Below are 18,256 nucleotides of genomic sequence, written 5' to 3'. Positions count from 1 at the left end.
GGGAGCATGTCGTGTGCCTCGCCTTGCAGTGGGGCTTGACTCAGTTAAGGACTTGACAGAAGAACTAGAATAGGAGCCCCTGCTCCCCAGGAACTGCTGGGGGCGACCTGGATCTATTTTTCACTCTCAGTTCCTAAAGCCATGTTCCAAATGGATCGCTCATTCCGGGAGCCAGGATCCCAAATGGAGCATCAGACCCGTGTCATTTGCTCCCGCCCCCTCCCGAAGGAGGTAACTGACCTGGAGGTTTGGGGTCCGGAGTGATGCTCCTGCGCGGGTTCCTCCTCCCTCAGCACTCTCTTACTAGGGAACCGAAGGGGTGGAAGCTGAGCTGGCAGGAGGTAATTTGCATTTAAAGAGAAAGTGACCTTTAGTTCTTGGGATGGAGTAAGATGGAAGAGCGTCCCCACATTTATTAAGCTGTCCCTCGTGACTTTACCTTCCCACCTGAACTAAAGTGACCACGTTGGCTGTGTGATGGCAACCTAAAAATTCTTTTACTTTCCCATCAGTTTTGAGAGAAACTACAGTCTCTTACAAAATGGTGGTGGCTTTGTCAGAAAGCACGGCGGGAAGGGGGGGGGGGCGCGGCGGGAGAAGAAGAGAAAAAAATGTATGCACAAATATATATAACAGCATATAAGAAGCACCAAAAGCAGCAGCAAGAAGAAGAAACAGCAAGACAATCAACTATCTAGTAAGTCCAGGTTCCATATTAAGTACTTTGTGGACATTAAATCCTCATAACAACCCTGACGGAAGATACAGTCATTTTCCTGTTTTAATGAAAGTCAACAATAGTCTTGTGGGTTACACCACTCCCACTTCCCCCACAGCAGCCAGACTCTGGTAAGCGGCTGGGTGCTGTATTCGATAACTAATGAAGTGACTGGACCAAGCCCACCCCCTCCCCACCCCCAGGCCCAGGAAACCTGTGTGGGGAGCATCAGGGCAGTGGAAACTGGTGCCTTTACCTGGCAGTTGATTGCAGCCTTCGGAGGGAAACCTGAGGCCTGATGAAGGCTGACCCAGCGCTGCTGGTGTCCTAGGAAGGGGGGCAAGGATCAACCGGGCAGCTATTTAAAGACCTGGCAGAGGCTCCCAGCTCAGGTCTTCAGAGAAGCAGCTGATGCAACAGGAGACAGGCTTTTCCCTGACCAGGCTGCCCCAGGGCAATACGTACAGGTGCTCCACCCACCTGCCCCTCCTCTGGAGCAGCTTCCAGGGGCCTGGGCCTAAGGCTGAGCTAGGGAGGCATGAGGCACCCTTTCCACAGTCCCTAGAGCAGGGCTCTTTCTGGGGTGCTTTCAACATCCAGACTGTTCCAAAAGCGGACATTAATTCAGGACTCTTTCAATAGCCAGGGATCTGAGGGAGGGGTCTGCATAGGCAGAGAGGACAACTGGTAAGTCCCTCTCCTCTACCAAAGCTGCTAGAGTGGCACTGGGGCACTTCCAGGAAAGTGGCAGAGGGTCTAGGAGCACCTCTGGGGTGAAGTTACCCTCAGAGCCGTTTTGCTTAGGAGATCCAAGAGTTGTGGTGGCCTCCCCTGACCTCCTCCAAAGGATCTGACTGGAACCAACGTGGTCAGCACAGAAAAATAACCCATTAGGACCCTGACTAGAAGGGAGGAGGCTCTGCGGAGAGTGTCACAGCCAGCGTGGACACATCTACCTGTGGAGGCCTAGAGGGAAGGACACTTTGTCTCTGCCATTTGTGCCAGACAAGCCCAGGCCCAAGAACAGGGTGCCAGATGAGGCTCCTATAAAGGAGCCTCAGCTTTTACACCTAGATTTGGGGTGAGTGAGCAAGAGTGTGTAAGAAACCTGGTCATTCTTAATTAAGAACTGCATGCAGGATGTGGTCTTGTCAAGGAATGCACGAAATCACAGGAAACCAGAGGTCCCTTTGTGTTTATTCCCTTGGGTGGGCCACTGCCAAAAGATGGCTGATAGCCCCAGATAGCAGCTAAGATTTCCCACTCATCTTAACTTAGGTCTTAGTGGCATATGGCATATGCCTAGATCTCTGTTGTCCTTGCCTTTTGCCTACCCCTTGTGGACCCTATTGATTTCCTATGTAAACAGCTTCGGTGCATCCCCCCACCCTTTGGATCTAGCCCAAAGTCCTTCACCTGGCAACAGGCTCTAAGTGATTTGGCCCATGCATCTCCTCCCACCACCCTCCCTGTGCACCCGCAGTTATGTGAACTACTTAGTTACTAAATGAAGTTGTCAAACTTCTATTTGCCCTTTGGGCCATAGGCCCTTCCAGGTAGCCACCTCTATCCCCTTGCAGAAAGAGACAGAGCCTCCTTTATGCTCTCATAGCACCACCATTCTTTCTACATCTAAAAGTCCCTTTTCCGATCACTAGCCTGTGAGCCTTCAGAGGACGGGGACAATTTTAACTGAGTAAAAGATATCTCTGATGTTCTTATGTATGAGCATCACACCAACTTTGCCAAGGGTTTCCCTTGGGCAGCCAAAGTTAATCTTCCACATCCTGAGCTTTGGGGACTGCTGGAAGGAGGGCACTTTGGAAGATGCAGGATTTCAGGGCCCAGAGACTTGGCAGAAGATCCAGACAAATCAGTGATGGCTAGATAGATTTGGAAGCACCAAATAACCACAAAGGTCAGGAGAGAAACTAGTAAGGCAACAGACTCTTTATTTAATATGGTTTAAAATACAACAAAATCCCTGGCTGTTGTGAATACCAAAACAAGACAAAAAAAGCTGTCAGCGCAGCTTCAAACAAATCTGGGTGGCCAGGCTGGGCCATAAGGGAAGCAGTTACAGGGACAGAAGGCAGCGCCCCTCCCCCAGGCAAATGCCCGGCTATCCCTGGGGTGACCACCTCTGTGCTGTGCAAGATGGGAGGGCTGGAGCAGCAGCTGGAGAATCAGCGCAGCAGGCCTTGCCCTCCTCCAGACACCAGGGCAGCTCCACAGGCCTCTTGGTCAGCCCTCAACAGGGCCACCATGATGGAGTAGAGGGGAAATAACCATCTTTACGGACATAACATTCTCTTACAGAAAAGTGCCTGAGCTTAGCCCATGGTCCAAAAACCTTATGGAAAACAATGAGAAAAGTGCTGCTGACACCTCTCGGAATCTGGTGTGCATGAAGCTCTCAGCGGGACAAGGTTCTGAACAGTTTATTGTCAGCAGAGCCAAGGGCTGTGAGCCTCACCTACTGTGGTCCCCTGGAGGAAAAATTAGCAATCTAAGAAACCAACACAATCTTGGTCCTAGAACTGAGGTCATGTGCATGGGACCTGCCCTGGTGAGGAAGGCACTGGCCTTCATTAATAGACAGACCACCTCCCCTGCCTCTGGCCCAGGCTCCCAGCGGGTGTGGGCAGTACACAGGTACCTGGGCTGACTTTGGAAAGCAGAGCAAGCAGAGCAGCTGTAGTGATTGGTAAGATTTGGTCAATGGAATTAAAGGAAGAATGGGATCCTCATCAGTAGCCTGGCCAGGATGCCTAGAGATAAGGAAAGGTTCTACCCTGCCCAGGGCCTGTATTTCTGATTTAGGAAGCCCAGCTGGGAAGCCTTGCTCACTGTAGCTCCACAGTAGCTAGACTTGGCTTCAGAGGGCTGCTGTGCTTTGCAGCTCTGATTCCCAACCCTTTGGGCTTTAAGAGGTAGCTGAAGTGAGGCAAGCAATCATGTGGGCCACTGCAGGCCTTCCTGATCTTTAAAGGGAGTAGGCAGATGCTTTGCCTCTCCCAGGCTTCCATATCCCAGCAAACCCTGTATGGGGTTGGCAGCTCTTGTGTACCTCAGCCTGGCACAAGGGCTGGGGGAGGGAGCCTTACTGGAACAGGAAGAGGCATGTTCAGGGACCATTCAGACACAGGCATTTCAGAGAGGAAGAAAAGATCTTAGGATACACTTCTCCACAGGAGAGCAGTATTTCAGCCAGGGATGGCAAACAGGTCTCAGCAATGAAACTGGCTGCTGGGGGAACCTTGAGAAATGAACTACCTACCAGGAATGAGTAGGAAATACTCTGCAGCAGGTTAGTGGTGCCTACCACGGGGGCAGAAGGGAAATGGCGTGCCATTCATTTGCCATCTCTGGTCTAAGTCGGAACATGATTCAGGAGTACTTACGACTCTTTGTGAACCTATTTTTTTCAGAGGGACTTAATGTCTGAAAGAGTGGGCTGGTTGTAAACAATGAAAGGACCTGTATGATAATGAACTAGCTTCAAGGAAATACAGCAAGCAGCAGCAGCTCAACCATCCTATCCACCTTGGTCTATGGCTACCTCAGTTACACTGAAGCTGAGGCCGGCTGGAGGTGGGGTCCAGCACTCCAAGCCCAGCAGAGGCCTGCTTCCTGATCCAAGCTTCATTCTGTTGCCCCAGAAAATTGCTCTGGACAAAGACTGGCTAATACCCTGGTAGCAAGTTTGTAACCAGCAGAACTTTCTGAGTATGGGGGGTGGCAGGGAAGGGGGGGAGGACAGTGGACAGGATGAGGGCAGACACAAGTATCTGCAGGTATTTTGTGTATTTCTGGGGCTGTCAATTGTTGAGTCTCACTTATATCCATTAGTTGTCAGACCAGAGCTGAGGCTCCCACACAGGAAGAAGTGGGATGCCAAGGAGGACAGACCTCAGCTCTTATTCCCTGGGCTATGGAACTGGGATAAATCTCAAGGATTGTACATTGGCTTACAGGGCAGGGTGCAGAAACAGACTCATAAAGCCATGTGGGACAGCTGGGCCTAGGGCCCAGCAAATGCTGCAGACAGTGCTGATGGGACTCAACAGGGCCCTTCCAGGATTGAAACCCATAGGTAAGCTTGCCCTTTCTCTTACAAGCTGATTTCATCAAACAGGAAACCTGAGCACCAACATGGCAAGAGGTGCCAGGTGGGGTGCTGAGGGTGGTGGGGCACTGGAGGGCAGGAACCCAGGCACCACTGCTAGAGCATCCCTCCTCCTCCCTCGGAAGATCCTCGATACACAGCGTCACATGTTAACAAAAACAAAAACCAAAAAACCTTCAGAAAGAATCCTTTGGGCGATCTCGTCAATCATTTGTGCAGGCTAGAGAGGCACCTGTGAATGATAAGGCTACTGAAGCATCATTGGCCTAGTCCTGGCACTACCAGAGGGCATGGGAAGCGATGCCTGAGGGGCTCCCTACTAGCGCATCATCCCACACAGACACATTCTCCAGGTCCTTTGTCCTAGGCAGGAAAGTGGTCTGATCACCAACTATGCCAAGGCTCTGCTAGGACAGCCAGAGCTGCCCGAGCCCCACCAACAAGAGAAACACAGTCAAGGCCTGGGTGTGACACTTGTCATAAGCCCTGAAGGGCAGGGAGGGAGAGGTCTGAGCCTCAAGTCAGGCAGGGAAATGTTCAAATCACTTGTCCTGCCAGCTCACTGTGAAGGCAGCTACAGATGACAGTTCTTTTATAGGACTCTTCAGCTCACATAAGAGCCACTGACTTCATCTGTACAAACCCCGCCTCCAATGCAAGCCCATTTTACACTTACACGAATAAATGTATGAGGCCTTGTACATGTCATATGTACGTAAAACTGACCCATGAAATCCAAAACTGCAAAGTGTCAGATGCCAGCCAGGTCAGAGCACCCTGGGCCTCAGCACTGGGAGCTTAGCAGTGGGAGCCTTGCAAGGGCCAGGCCTGGCTGGGCTGCTTGCTCCCTTCCCAGCACGTCCCCAGTGCCTGGCTCCCTAGGCGGTGGTGGAGGTGGGCTCCTGGGACCCTGTTTGGCCTATTGCTTCTGTGCTTGGTGCTCCAGGACAGCAAGGGGCTTCTGTGGCCCTTGAGGAGCTAGATGTTTGACCCTTGGGCCCCTCGCCAACCTGCTCCTTGGAGGCAATGTCAGCCTCTGGCCTCTGCTCAGGGCTGTTGTCAGTGAGGGGGCCCTGGCCACCAGCACTCAAGTCCTGTACTCTCTTGTTCAGGTCATTGCGCTCTGTCTGCAGTGCCCGGCACAGCTTCTCCAGCCTCTGGATTTTCACCTGTAGGCCCTCCAGCTCTTTGTCCCGGAGTGTTTTCTAGGAAGAGAAAGAGGGCCCTCAGTGCCATGCCATCAACCCAACATTGTTACTTGGTAAAAAGCATTCATAATTTTGACAATGCTGGGAGTAGACTGCAGTCAAAAGCTGTTCCCTTTCAAGTAAACAGCCTTGGTTTGTGCCAAGATTTGGCTGTCAGCTGAGGGCAATGTGGAGTAGGAGAGGGGCATGGCTTGGAGACACTGTGTTCCTCTGTTTATCCACCAGATAACTTTGGCGAATTACTTGGCTTTTGAGTCTATCTCCTTATCCGTTAAAGTGGACTACTAACGTCAACCTCACAGACCTAGAGGGAAGGTTCCATGAACTGGCATACCGGAGACATTCAGCAGGTCTGGCTGCAGTAGCTGCTCCAGCACTGAGCTTTCCTCTTCTACATCTCAAGGCACAAAAATCAAATGATCAGGACCACTCTACATACAAACTATGAGCATCGTTGGCACCTCCTTTTTTCCTGTTCCTTTACTCCTTTCTTCCATTTGTTCTCTGTGCTTCCACTGCAGGACTATGACTGGGCTCACCACCTCCCGCGCTGGGGAGAGCTGGTAGTGCCCTGGACTTGGAAAGACATGCGTGTAAAGTGTAGTTCCATCTCGTGCTAGCTGCATGTGTTGCTGGAATGTACAGGAAAGGGCCTGACACTCAGTAACTGCACACGCCATCCCCAGCTGCAGAACTCTATCAACCTACCTCCTCGGCCATCTCCAGCAGGGCCTTGTTGCTGCTCTCCCACCGGGACCGGTACATAGTGGTTTCTTTCTCTAGCTTCTTGATCTTCTTTGTCATCTGGGTCATGTGACAGGCAGAAGGAAATGATTAGGGGGCCAGGCTGTCTGTGCATGTGTCCCCAAGGTGTGAAACAGACTCAACGGGGCAAGGCATTACAGGGCAGTCAGTGCCTTCTGTGCCACCTCAGGATGTCACAATTTAAACACATACTGCCAATAATAGGAAATGACAAGATGGCCCCTTCTCTAGGACAATCTAGAGGGTGCATATGCCACTTGCCTTGAGAGGGAGGAAAGGCTGTGACCCCACCCTTGGCTTCAATCATACTGTTAGTGTTAACAGCTGCCCATAAGGCACCCCATTCAGAATGAAGCAACTTGTGTCCCTGTAGCCATACCCAGCCTGGACCAGTGTTACCTTTTCCATCTCCTGTTTGAATGTGGTGAACACCTCACTGCTTTTGGAAAGAGTGTTCTGGAACTCCTCAAACTTCTCTGTGTATAGGGCAAGCTGAGGGAGAAAGAAACCCACAGGTTGAGACTAGGCTTCCCTGGAGGGCACTTCTGGTCAACATGCTCAGACCTGCCTTTGGCCCTCTGACCCAACAACTCTACTGAGATACCACTTTTACTTAAAACAAAAACTATGTATAATCCAAAATGTTAAGCCTGGAAAGTAGAATTTGGGGTGACTTACATTTCGCCTTTATGTTTATTTTCAAACATTTCTTCTAGAATTAAGGATAATTTATGTAATTAAAAACAACCATCTGTCCCCACCTCCTCTAAAGCAGCACAACACCTCTGACTAGGAATGAAGTCCTTCGACTAGGAATGAAGTCCTTCGAGCTCACCTAGACACCTGGTCATCACCACACAGGTGCTGGGCGGGTCCAGAGAGAACAAAGGCTCAGCAAGATCAAACAGCAGTTAAAGTGGTCCTACAATGAGGGTCCTATTTCTCTTCCCCCAGTGAGGGTACCTTGGAGGCACAGGTTGAGGATACACACTGTCTTACCTGTTGCTTCAGGTGGGTCTCCTGCTGCTTCATCAGCTCGCACATCCTCTGGGACTCCACTGCCTCTTTGAGGAGCTATTTCCAAGATAGGACCCCAGACCTCATCAGAAGCCCTGAGGGGCTGTGTGTGGCTTTTTTCCGTCATACGCACCAAAACCCACTGAAGCTTCCTGCATAGACTAGTGTCTGAGGAAACAGTGCCCTCATCTGGACAGGCAGCAACCTCTCCCATAGAAATCTATGAGCTAAGCCAAAACCCAATCCACCTTCTCCAACACCCTCGACCCACAGGGCCTAAGCCTCACAAAATCCTTCTCTCGCTGGTGCCTCTCCTCTGCCTCCTTCAGCATCTCCTGGGCCTGCTGGAGCTTGGCGTCCACTAGCTGCTGTTGCAGGTCCTTGTGTTTGAAGACTTTGTCGATATGCTGCAGGGAAGGGGAAGGGGTCCATTTGTCAGGAGCTCCCTTTCTCAGGGAGGCCCAGTCACTGCAGGAACCAGGCCCTCCAGCCCAGCCTCCCATCTCAGTCTGACATACTGGACTCCCATGTGCACCACAGGAAGTCCCTGGAAGGTCTGCTTCCCAACCTCCCCTATTTCTCTCTGCTGAGTCTGTCCTGGGTGAGCATGGGGGTTTATGGATGAAATCAACTCTAGGAAGCCAAGTAATGAACACACTTAAACCTTCGGCCTCAAGAGAGTGCACTCCACTAGGCTTACACTCTCACTTTTGAAGCCCAACTCACTTATAAGTGGGAAAAAAGGGCAAAAAAACAATACTTCTACCAGCACAACAGCTTAGCTCTGTTGGCAGAACTCTGCCCTACAGGTGAAGATTAGCTATCCCAAGGAATGACTGTCCTAACCGCAGGAGCAGCCCTGGGAACTAGAACCCAGGTTCTAGGGACAGGGTGAAGGTGGTGGACTTTAGTGCTATCTCAAAGGTAAAAGCAACTGAAAATAGGGATGTGGGGAATTTTATATATATTTTTGGAAAGGGAAGGGAAGGTGGCTTGGGGAGGGGTCCAGTTTGGGACATGATGAATTTAAGTTACCTGTGATCTGAGGTGCAGAGGATCAGAGAGGGAGTGCCTGAATTTGACTAGGGGAGGGGTGTAAATGAGGAACATGGGGCTGGGAGCCCTGTGCCTCCACCTCCACAGGCAGAAACAAGTCTTATTTTGTCTTGGGCAGAAGGTGTGGGAAGAGTCCTCAGGTACTTGAAGTAGGTGCCTTACTCTGGTGGCTCAGGAAGCCTCCATGACTCTCAGTACTGAGAGACAAGAACCAAACCACTTCTCTTAAACCAAATGCATAATAAGCAGCTTTGTTCCCAGAGGACCAAGTACAGAAAAAAGATGGGGTGGGTTAGGGAAGGGCCCTCTTGGCCCTGAACACAATGATTACCACACTGGACTCAGAGGCCCAAGAGGGCAGGGTCTTGCCTCTCCTGCCTGTCACCATTTCCCCAGAGTCTGGGAAGGGGCCTGGTCTGGCGCTGTGATAGCTGCCAGTCTCTCCTTTCACAATGAGAAAACAGGGGCCCAGAGCAGCCAAGTGATTGGCATGTGGGGACCCAAAGCAAGAGATTCGAGTGCCTGGAGAAGCAGACAACACTAGCCAAGGCAGTGACATCCTACCCTTTCTGGTGGCAGGGGCAGCAGAACAGTAAGGAATCAGAGAACACAGCCCCTGGAGTTGATCACTGACCACAGGTCCAGCTCCTCCCCTGTGATTTCAAATTCTAAAAAACTCTGAAAACTGACACTGTCATAAGCTGGCAGATGAACCTGACCTGTACCATTGTATGGCTAACTATAATTTAGATGAGTACACTCAGGAGTTTAATTACATAAATATTAACATGTCTGACCTGGGGGTGCTATGTAATACACAGTACATGAACACAGCCCCATTTAAAAACTGCTCCCCTCGTAAGAAAGGAGAGGAATGGGAGAATGGGGTTTCAAAGTGCTGTCCCCGTGCCTGCCGCGCACCAGAACCTCCCCATTCCCTGACTGTGAAGACTGTCCGTGACACCTTACCTCCTCTCGCAGCTCGTACTGCTCAATCAGCTTCTTGAGCCTCTCGGCCAGCTCCATATTCTCCTGGCGCAGCTTAGAATTGCGCTCATTGTGCTGTTCCATCTGTAGCTGAATGTCATTCAGTGTCACCTGGAAGTGCGAAGTCACCTCCTTGCGTTTCTCCTCCTCTTCCCGGGCCCGCTGCACACCTTCTTCCTGGGCAGAGAAGTCAGCCCCAGCTCCATCATCTACTGCTCCCCAGTCAGCCTCACAAGGCTCCCCCAACCAATCCAAGATGGTCTCTATTAATGTCTCACCCCTAACCCTGCTCTCAAAGCTAGGAGTAGCCAGGCTCCAAGATGTCATGCAAGGTGGGCTCCTAATGGACCCTTCTGTATATCAGGTGAGAGCAAATGAGAGATTCCCTAGAAAAATGCAGTCATATATGTAAGTAACATTCTAAAGAATTTTGAATTTCCTGAAGCCTATTGTAGCGCTCAGAATAGTTCTGGAAGGCCTAAGTAGTCCTGATCAAATAGTTAAAATTTAGTAACACCCGGGGTTGGCAAGGTCATGCAGAATTAGACACTCAGACATTTTTGGTGAGAAGGCAACCTGGCAAAATCATTAAAATTTGCATAGTCTTTGATGTAGACATTTCACTTCTGAGATTTATCCTATGGATAAATTCTATATAATTAGCCAGGGATACATATAACAATTTTCACCATAGCTCTACATGTATAATAGTGAAAAAAAAGACAGCCACAAAATACCTTAACTAGGCCACTGATAAAATACGGTATATATCCATACAATGATGTTAAAAAGAATAAGATAGTGCTATATACACTGACAGGAAAAGATAAGGCATTGTGTAAACTGAGAAAATGAAACAATACATGTATTAATAACTTCACTTTAAAAACTGTACTGAGACAGAAGACCATACTTAAATTTACATATAAGTAGGTTTACTTCCCAGTGGTTTCTGCTGGGCACTGAAGTTGAGCATAGTGAGCAACTATTACCTTTATTTTGTTATGGTTTTGTCACCTTTGAACCCCTTACATTAAATTTATAATAAATTTGTAATGTTTTAAAAGACAAACTAAAAATGAGCAAAACAATTTGCAAAATATTATATATTTACTCATCCTAATTTTATAAGAAAGATATAAAGGATATGCATACAAACACGATCTGGAAGTCACAGCAGTGACTAAGCTTTAACCAGAGTGACCCCATCCCATGGGAAGCAAAACAAGAAGGATACACATTCCCGACTGACCAACTCCGGGAGAAGAGCTGCTCAGCTAGCAGGAGCTGCCCACTAGCTCACCCAGGGGCTGCTATGGAACTGAGAACTGAATTCTTGCACTCTGGGTTTTCTTAGCTCCTTGGCCTTTACCTTACCTAATACAAGTACATGTCAAATTGTTACAAGTAGCTCTCGCTAAGGCAGGGCATTTACTGGGGAGATCTACTTCTATACTGAAAAGTCTGTGCTAGTTTTTACGGGGAAAGCCACCAAAAGTTAAGCGGAAGTTGAAGAAACCAGCCATCCCTCCCAGGGGCCTGGCCAGCCTACCTTGAGGGAACGGTTATGGCGCTGCAGCTCACGGCACAGGCTCTCAAGCTTGCTGCGGGCCAGGATGGCCTTGCTATGCTCGCCGCGCAGGTGGTCTTTCTCTTGCACCAGCTGGCTCTGTTTCTTCTGCAGGAGCTTCATCTGTTTCTGGGAGTTTCGATGTTCCTCCAGCTGAGGACAGAAAGGCAGGTAAGCACCCTACAGGGCTCTCCTCATGGGGATCCCAGGTCTCTCCTGACTCTACCCATAACAGCTCAGGCTGGACACTGTGGGTGCTCCATTTGCTCCTTACAATAACCGCAAGGGCCCTGTAACTCAGAGTTACAGAAATGGATACTTAGACAGGACAAGCAGAGACATGCAGCCAGCAGATCCCAGTTTCTCTCCCAGCTCTGACTCCAGAGACAAAGCTCTCAAGACTCTCAAACCATTACATTCTCCCAACCCTTGGGACACTGTCACTCCTTTTTATTGCTCTAAGATTTTAGTACTGATTCACCATTTCTTTTTTTTACATAATTCCTATTAATGTTGTAGTCTTTTCATCACTGACAGACAACCCTTCTGACTCCCTGGCCTCACAGTCCTTAACCTCCTCCTCAGACCTTGTGTTCTAGCTCAGCTCCCCTCCCATGAGCCTATTCATGTTGTACAGTAGATATAAAATGCGACTCAACTATGTAATTAAAATTTTTCTAGCGGCCATATTGAAAAAAATAAAAAGGTGAAATTAACTTTGACATCTGAATATTATTTCAACCTGGAATTGATGTAAAAAATTTGAGATGTTTTACAATCTTCCTTTTCCTTAGGTCTGTTAAATCCAATGTGTATCTTCCACTTACAGCACATCCAGATTCAGACTGGCCACATTTCAATGGACCAGTCTGTCAAAACCCAGATCCCCACCCATCTCCGTTATCTCGTCCCAGGCCAGTCCATCACCTACCTATCTTCCTAGGTCATTCCTTCCAATATCCATGGTCCCAGAAGGTCCCCTACCCTATTGGATCTCCAGTCCAATGACCAAACCATCCTTTCACTTTCCTTTAACTAATGACATACCTTCTCACCCTGCTTAGATTCCTTACACCCTCGACTCTCTGGCCCCTTTCTCAGAAAAACCCCAACCTTGGTATATCAACCTCCTGCTAACCCTGCACCGGCACTGGAGCAACTGTTCATGAAGAATCTCACTTTAAATTCATGACCACCACTTTCAGGAAGACCTCGGTTTGCCTACCGGACCTACTACATTCATACTCTTCTAGACAACTACTCCTCTTCAAATTTCCCCTGCCCCAGCTAAAACTATCATTTCTACTTTCCTGAGAACACAGAAATAACCAGAGGAGCTCGCTATCTGCCAGTCCACCAGCACCTGCCCTCTTCTCCAGTCACAAGTACCTGGCCATGCTTCTCACCACAGCTGACCCCTCTGCTGGTGCACCAGACCTCATCTTTTTTCATCTACTCGTGAACATCATCCTAACAACTCCCTTCCTCCTCTTCTGCAATCGTCAATCTTTCCTGGGCTGGTCATTCTGAAAGGATGGGATCTTTTTCATATCCTTTTCTTCATTATTAAACCCAACAGGCAGGTATAATTTTCTCTGTTTTATATGTAGGAAAGATTTCTTACAAGAGAATTCCAGCTAATTAATATAAATGGACTGAAAGAATTTAAAAATAAGTAATTAGGCAATAACCTTCAGTGGATGCATCTATTAATTCAAATTCTAATGGGAACCTGACACAGGAGGGACCACGTTGGTGCCCCCTGAACCCACTGAACAATCTTTCACCACTTAAGGTGGGATGACCACACTTTCTTCCCGCGAAGAAACGTGAAGTGCAGAGTACCATTTATAATGAGTTCTTGTCAAAGAAGTTGAACTTGAATTTGATCAAGCTTCTAGAGCTAACTTCCACTTTATTTACAGCAACTAAGGGGGTAACGGAACAAGTTAAATGCCACACAAAGCTAGAAAGTGGAGCACACTACAGGATAGTTGATTTGCAATAAGTCAATGTCATGCAGAAAAGAGCAGGGCAGTAAGATGAAGACTGCTTTAAAGTAAAAGGAAAAAAGTCATAATAACCCCATGTAATGAATGGACCTCATTTGGACTTGATCAAATAGAGATTTTTTTTTTTAAACAAAAGAGGAAATTTGACTATGGACTGGATATTGAGATAATATCAAGTGATTACTGTTAATTCTGTTAGGTGTGATGATGGTATTGGGGATTTCCGTATTTTGGAGAGATGCATACTGAAGCAAACAGGGGTGAGATGACATGGTATCTGGGACTCAGGCAAGGAGCTCTAGGGCTCTACAACTGGAATGTGAATTTTTCCTCTTACTGTCAGCCCTGAAGAGGCTGGCTGGGACCTGACTGTCTCTCCAGTTAGATGGGGAAAAGGCTCAGAGAGAGGTTGAACAGGAATTAAGCCACCTACAACCCCATGCCAGGTGGCCTACAGACTTTCCAAGGCAGGCAGGATGTGAGAAGGGGGAAAACTGACCAGTTCCGCATACTTCTTGCACAGAGCTGCCAGCTTCTCCTCCGGGGTGCTCAGAGTGTTCAATGTTTGCATCAGTAACGTGATCTCCTTTCCTGCAAAGCACAGGGAGCAAAGGCATGTATCCCCTTCTCTGGGATTCCCCTACAGACCTGGGCCCACACTCTTTGCCTTGAGGCAGCTCTCCCCTATCATACTTTATATTTGTTTGTTGAACTGATTGCCTTCTCTGCTAGTCCATGTGCTTCATGAGATCTGAGACCAACTGAATTCTGCCTATCATTATAGCCCAGAGCTATCTCTAATGCTCATCAAAGTGGACATGCTCGACAAATACTTATTAAATGAATAACTGAATCTCTGTATCATCTCCTTGGTGAGCACTAGCAGTGGGGGGAAAAAAAACCTGCCTGCTCTACCACCAAGTGAAAGAGAGGAGTTCTACCCGTGAATTCAACGCTACTGTTTCAACGCAAGGAAGGTCATTTTGAAATAGGAAGGGTGCAAAAGAACAGGTCTCCTTGAGAACCACTAACTTTTATCAACAGAAGTAGCTAACTGGTGAACTTTAAAATGAATATACCTTCTAATATCTGATCCTAAGATTAAAAACAAAGAAACCTTTAAATTAGGGTGTCAGTTAGGGGGTGGGGGAGCAAGGACTAAGACATGGGCATAATACTACCTGATTTTGATTCTTTTAACACACACCAGCCCTGTACATAGCACAGCATTATGCTTCTGAAGTGGCAACCCTGGGAGGCTCCAAGAAATCAGGGTAGAGACAACAAATCACTGACATACAGGCCAAATCCAACCCACAGGTGAGTTTTGTCTGGTTCCTAGCACATTGGCAACTGTTAAAAATCTAAAGATTGCACAACTGTAGATTACTGGCTTGTATTAAGAAAAATAATAAAAGGCTGGCTAGACTTAGCCTGTAGCTTTATATGCTATCAACTAGCTGGGAACAGTCAACTCTTTGGATGAAGTAGGCACTCTCTTAGCCCTCATGGGGCTCCCTGGCTATCTTGGCTTACTTGTGTTCTCAACCCTGGTCTAGTCCAATTCTCTTACCGTAGAAAAGTGACGACTGAGAACCAGAGAGAGGAAAGGCCTTGCTCAAGGTCGCACAGCAGGACAGAAACAGTGCTGGCTTGCAGAGGAGTCACCCAGGCCTCCTACTTTCCATTTCCCCACGAGAAGCAGGTTGGATTTTGATTCCCACTTGCTCCCAAGGCCAGAAGCCCTTGTGTAATGAACAACCTGCACAGCACTGTGCTATAGCCCCACAGCCCTGACTTTGATTAAACTAGTGTGATTTGCTTTTCTCAGAAGTGGGGTTCAAACTCCCTCCTCTCACTAGCCTCACAAGTAGCTGCCCTCTGCTCACCCAGACCCTTGGCTTTCTTCTTCTCCTGTGGCCTTCGGTGGTCTCGGTCTCCGACCTCATCACTTGCCCGGATCTCGTCTGTGCCTGGCTCTCCCTTGGAGATCTCCTTCTCACCATTGACTACTGGGGTCTCTGGCTCAGGCTCCCCATTCCTCGAGGCATAGGTCCGGGACTTCTCTGCATCTTCAGTTTCAGCAGGCTCACCTTGGGCCCCATCCTCACTTGGGCCCCCCTGATTGTTGTCCACACAGTATGTACTCAGGATGTCTTCCAACTGCCGGCTCAGCTCCTCAGAGACATCGCGGAGGGCCCCGGATGGAGCAGTTTTGGCTTGTGCTCCTATAGCAGGAGAGGATGTGGGGCACACTGATAAATAATTTGGTTATACCACTGATTGGGATCAGATCCCAAACTTACTGGTTTGGGTTAAATGTTGCCTAACTTCTTTACACCTGTTTATTTACCTATAAAATGGTACGTCTATTTCTCATTGTCACCTAATCATATCTGTTGTGAGCATAAAAGAAATCGAGTAAAATATCCGGCACAAAGGGATAGCAGGTAGCAGGAGCTCAATGTCTAGCCCATCTCCTTTTCCTCCCCACAGAAGTCATTTCTTGCTATTAAAAGTTTTAGAAATGCCTCGAGTATAAAGAGCAGTTACCCACTGAGGTGTTTTTATTCTGGATTTGCTGGCTGGGTGTCTCATTTGACTATTGCCTAATTTAATTCTGTCAGAGCCTTCCCCCAAACATCGTGGGGATGGCAAAGACTCAGCACTGTCCTACCCTCAATTTAAATTTCCTTCTTTCTGGGTAACAATGGCCTCTAACTTCAGAAGCTATACTGACACACCACAAACTCCTACTGCCCGCTAGAAAAGCTGAGCTGGTACACACCCTCAGTCTTCCCTGAAGCGTGGCTGCTGGAACCTTCAGCTTCTGTTGCAGAGGCAGAGTGGCTGGTCAGCCCCTGGGCTCCTTCTGGTCCTGCTTCCGCTTGCCCTGCGTTGCTTTTTGGATTGGAAGTGTTGCCTGATTGCTTGGCAGCCCCATTCTTTTTGTCTTGGTTCTTCATTGTGGTTTGCAATGGTAGGTGAGAAGCAGATCCTGTAGGAATAAGCACATTTGCTATTTTCCAGACTTTGAAATTCTTCTCAGCCTGGATAAGAGATCCCAACAGTGGGTGCACACAGCTTCTTAAAATAAACTGGCCGGCGTTCACCGGAGGGAGCCAATGGTTCTCCCTTTCTCTGGATGGTCAGGGGAGCCTGATGTGCCCAAGCAGGTTTTCGGGGCGCTGCTCCAGGAGAGGGGGAGGAGAGGCCTCCTTTTTGCTGAAGCCTCTTTCCGGCACAACGCGGACCCCTCTCACTACAGGCCGAGCGCGGGAGAGGTTCCCGGCCCAAGACTGACGTGGCTGGACGCTTGATTCCCCGCCCCCCCGGCCCCACGTGGACCCCCCCGCGCGCGCGCACACACCCACCCACGCCCCGCGCGCCCTCGGGCGGCGCGCGCCACCCGCCCGCGCATGCGCACAAAGCCTCAGCCTTGTCCCCCCCCCCCACCCATATCTGAGCCCACGCGCGGAATCTGCGTGATTCCCCCCGAGTGGCCGAAAGCACCCTGGTCCACAGACCCTCTGAGCGCTTCGTCCCTCTAGCCGCCGCGGTACACACCCCACTGCCGACGTCCGGACAGCTTCGCCCGCTCTGGCCTCGCACCGGAAACCCTGGGTAACCGCTGCCGGCAGAGCCGCCTGCTCGCCACAGCCAATCAATAGCCAGCGCTCTCGCGGGGCTTGCTGGGAAAGATGTAGCGAAACGGCCCCTGAGGCGGGTAAATTGTGAAGGCGGGGGAGGGAATGGACTACAAATCCCTTCATGCTCCGGGGCTGACCCAACGACCAAGATTCAATAGAAAGGGCTTTAGCCCTAGGAGCCGGATACCCAGGAGGTCCGAAAGGAGCCAGTCATTATGTTCAAGTACCCACGTCAACTTCGTTTCTGTCGCACAGAAGCCATGATTCAGCTCTCAGAGCCTTACGCCTGGCTGTTCTTTCAAGCGCGCCCCCACCAATCCTTCCCCTTCTGCTGTGAACATGTATGACCGTCTGGGAACTGAGGATAAAAGACAGAATACTAGTCTGGGCACCAGACCTTTATTGCATTCCTGAGCTAATTTGTTGTGTGACTGGGCATTCTTTTCTCTCCCAGGGCCTCTTTCCGTGTTCAAGTGGAAGCTTTGAATAACAATTCTTTGGACGCTTACTGTGTGCTTTCACGGTAACTACTAGCCTAATTCTCAGAACTCAAGTACTGTTTGTTATTCCCATTTTACAGCTGAGGACGGTAAGGCAAAGATTAGAAAACTTGTCCGAGGTCACATTGCTATCGAGTGGTTAGAGCAGGAAGTATGGCATCAGCACCCATCTTACCTACTGGACTACTATGCCATAAAAAATAATCATCATGGCATGCTTTCCGTGAGGATGAGTCAAGGTGACTTGTAAAAAGTTATATTTTTTCCCCCTCTCCATTACCAGCATGAATCCCTCTTTGGAAGGGGCTGAGGGAGCCCTGCAAGGCGAAGTTTAGCCTCAGGGGATTCCTGAGGCTTTTCTCTGACTGGCCCACCTGCTACAAAGTCTCTGTTGCACTAGGGCTTAAAGTGGGTAGGGGGAAATCAGACTTTTCTTCAAATATGAGATCACAAATTTTAAAATCCGGTTTCCTAGAGATAATAGAATAAAAACTAACGACCCATGCACCTGGAATTTAATATCTACATGGTTTGTATTGTTTCCAGCCAATCGTGCCCATCTCCTCTGCCTTTTTTGCTCCAAAAGTACTTTTACTATTTCCAGGACTTCCCAGTTTTTTGCAGATGATGTTCTTCTAGCTTCC

At 48.9% G+C, this 18,256-nt stretch overlaps 1 protein-coding gene across 2 annotated transcripts; it reads right to left on the bottom strand.

Annotated features, from left to right (window-relative positions):
• Positions 1-2,650: 2,650 nt before the first annotated feature.
• On the bottom strand, positions 2,651-17,141 carry TXLNA (taxilin alpha). Of its 2 annotated transcripts, none has more exons than XM_016150439.2 (11): positions 17,030-17,141; positions 16,251-16,460; positions 15,352-15,690; positions 13,962-14,053; positions 11,433-11,603; positions 9,863-10,057; positions 8,125-8,244; positions 7,820-7,894; positions 7,220-7,312; positions 6,764-6,859; positions 2,651-6,052 (listed from the first exon to the last, which is right to left on the bottom strand). In XM_016150439.2, exons 2-11 carry the CDS (start codon positions 16,426-16,428, stop codon positions 5,726-5,728), a joined length of 1,686 nt encoding a protein of 561 aa, XP_016005925.2. In that variant the 5' UTR covers positions 16,429-16,460; positions 17,030-17,141; the 3' UTR covers positions 2,651-5,725. The 2 variants fall into 2 exon arrangements, with proteins under 2 accessions (XP_016005925.2, XP_016005926.2); XM_016150440.2 differs by having other exon boundaries at positions 16,990-17,106.
• Between the last annotated feature and the right edge of the window lie 1,115 nt (positions 17,142-18,256).

The sequence above is a fragment of the Rousettus aegyptiacus genome, unplaced genomic scaffold (assembly GCF_014176215.1).
Source record: "Rousettus aegyptiacus isolate mRouAeg1 unplaced genomic scaffold, mRouAeg1.p scaffold_m13_p_1, whole genome shotgun sequence".
Taxonomy (NCBI): domain Eukaryota; kingdom Metazoa; phylum Chordata; class Mammalia; order Chiroptera; family Pteropodidae; genus Rousettus; species Rousettus aegyptiacus.
The sequence above is the reverse complement of the archived record's forward strand: the minus strand, read 5'-3'. Positions and strand labels throughout refer to the sequence as shown.

Excerpts from the sequence above, each read along its gene's own strand:
- TXLNA (XM_016150439.2), bottom strand. The coding sequence starts at position 16,428 with ATGAAGAACCAAGACAAAAAGAATGGGGCTGCCAAGCAATCAGGCAAC. Across the intron at positions 10,058-11,432 it reads GCCATAACCGTTCCCTCAAG|GAAGAAGGTGTGCAGCGGGC; the intron begins GTAGGCTGGCCA and ends TTCTCTGCCCAG. Across the intron at positions 7,313-7,819 it reads AGACCCACCTGAAGCAACAG|CTTGCCCTATACACAGAGAA; the intron begins GTAAGACAGTGT and ends TTTCTCCCTCAG.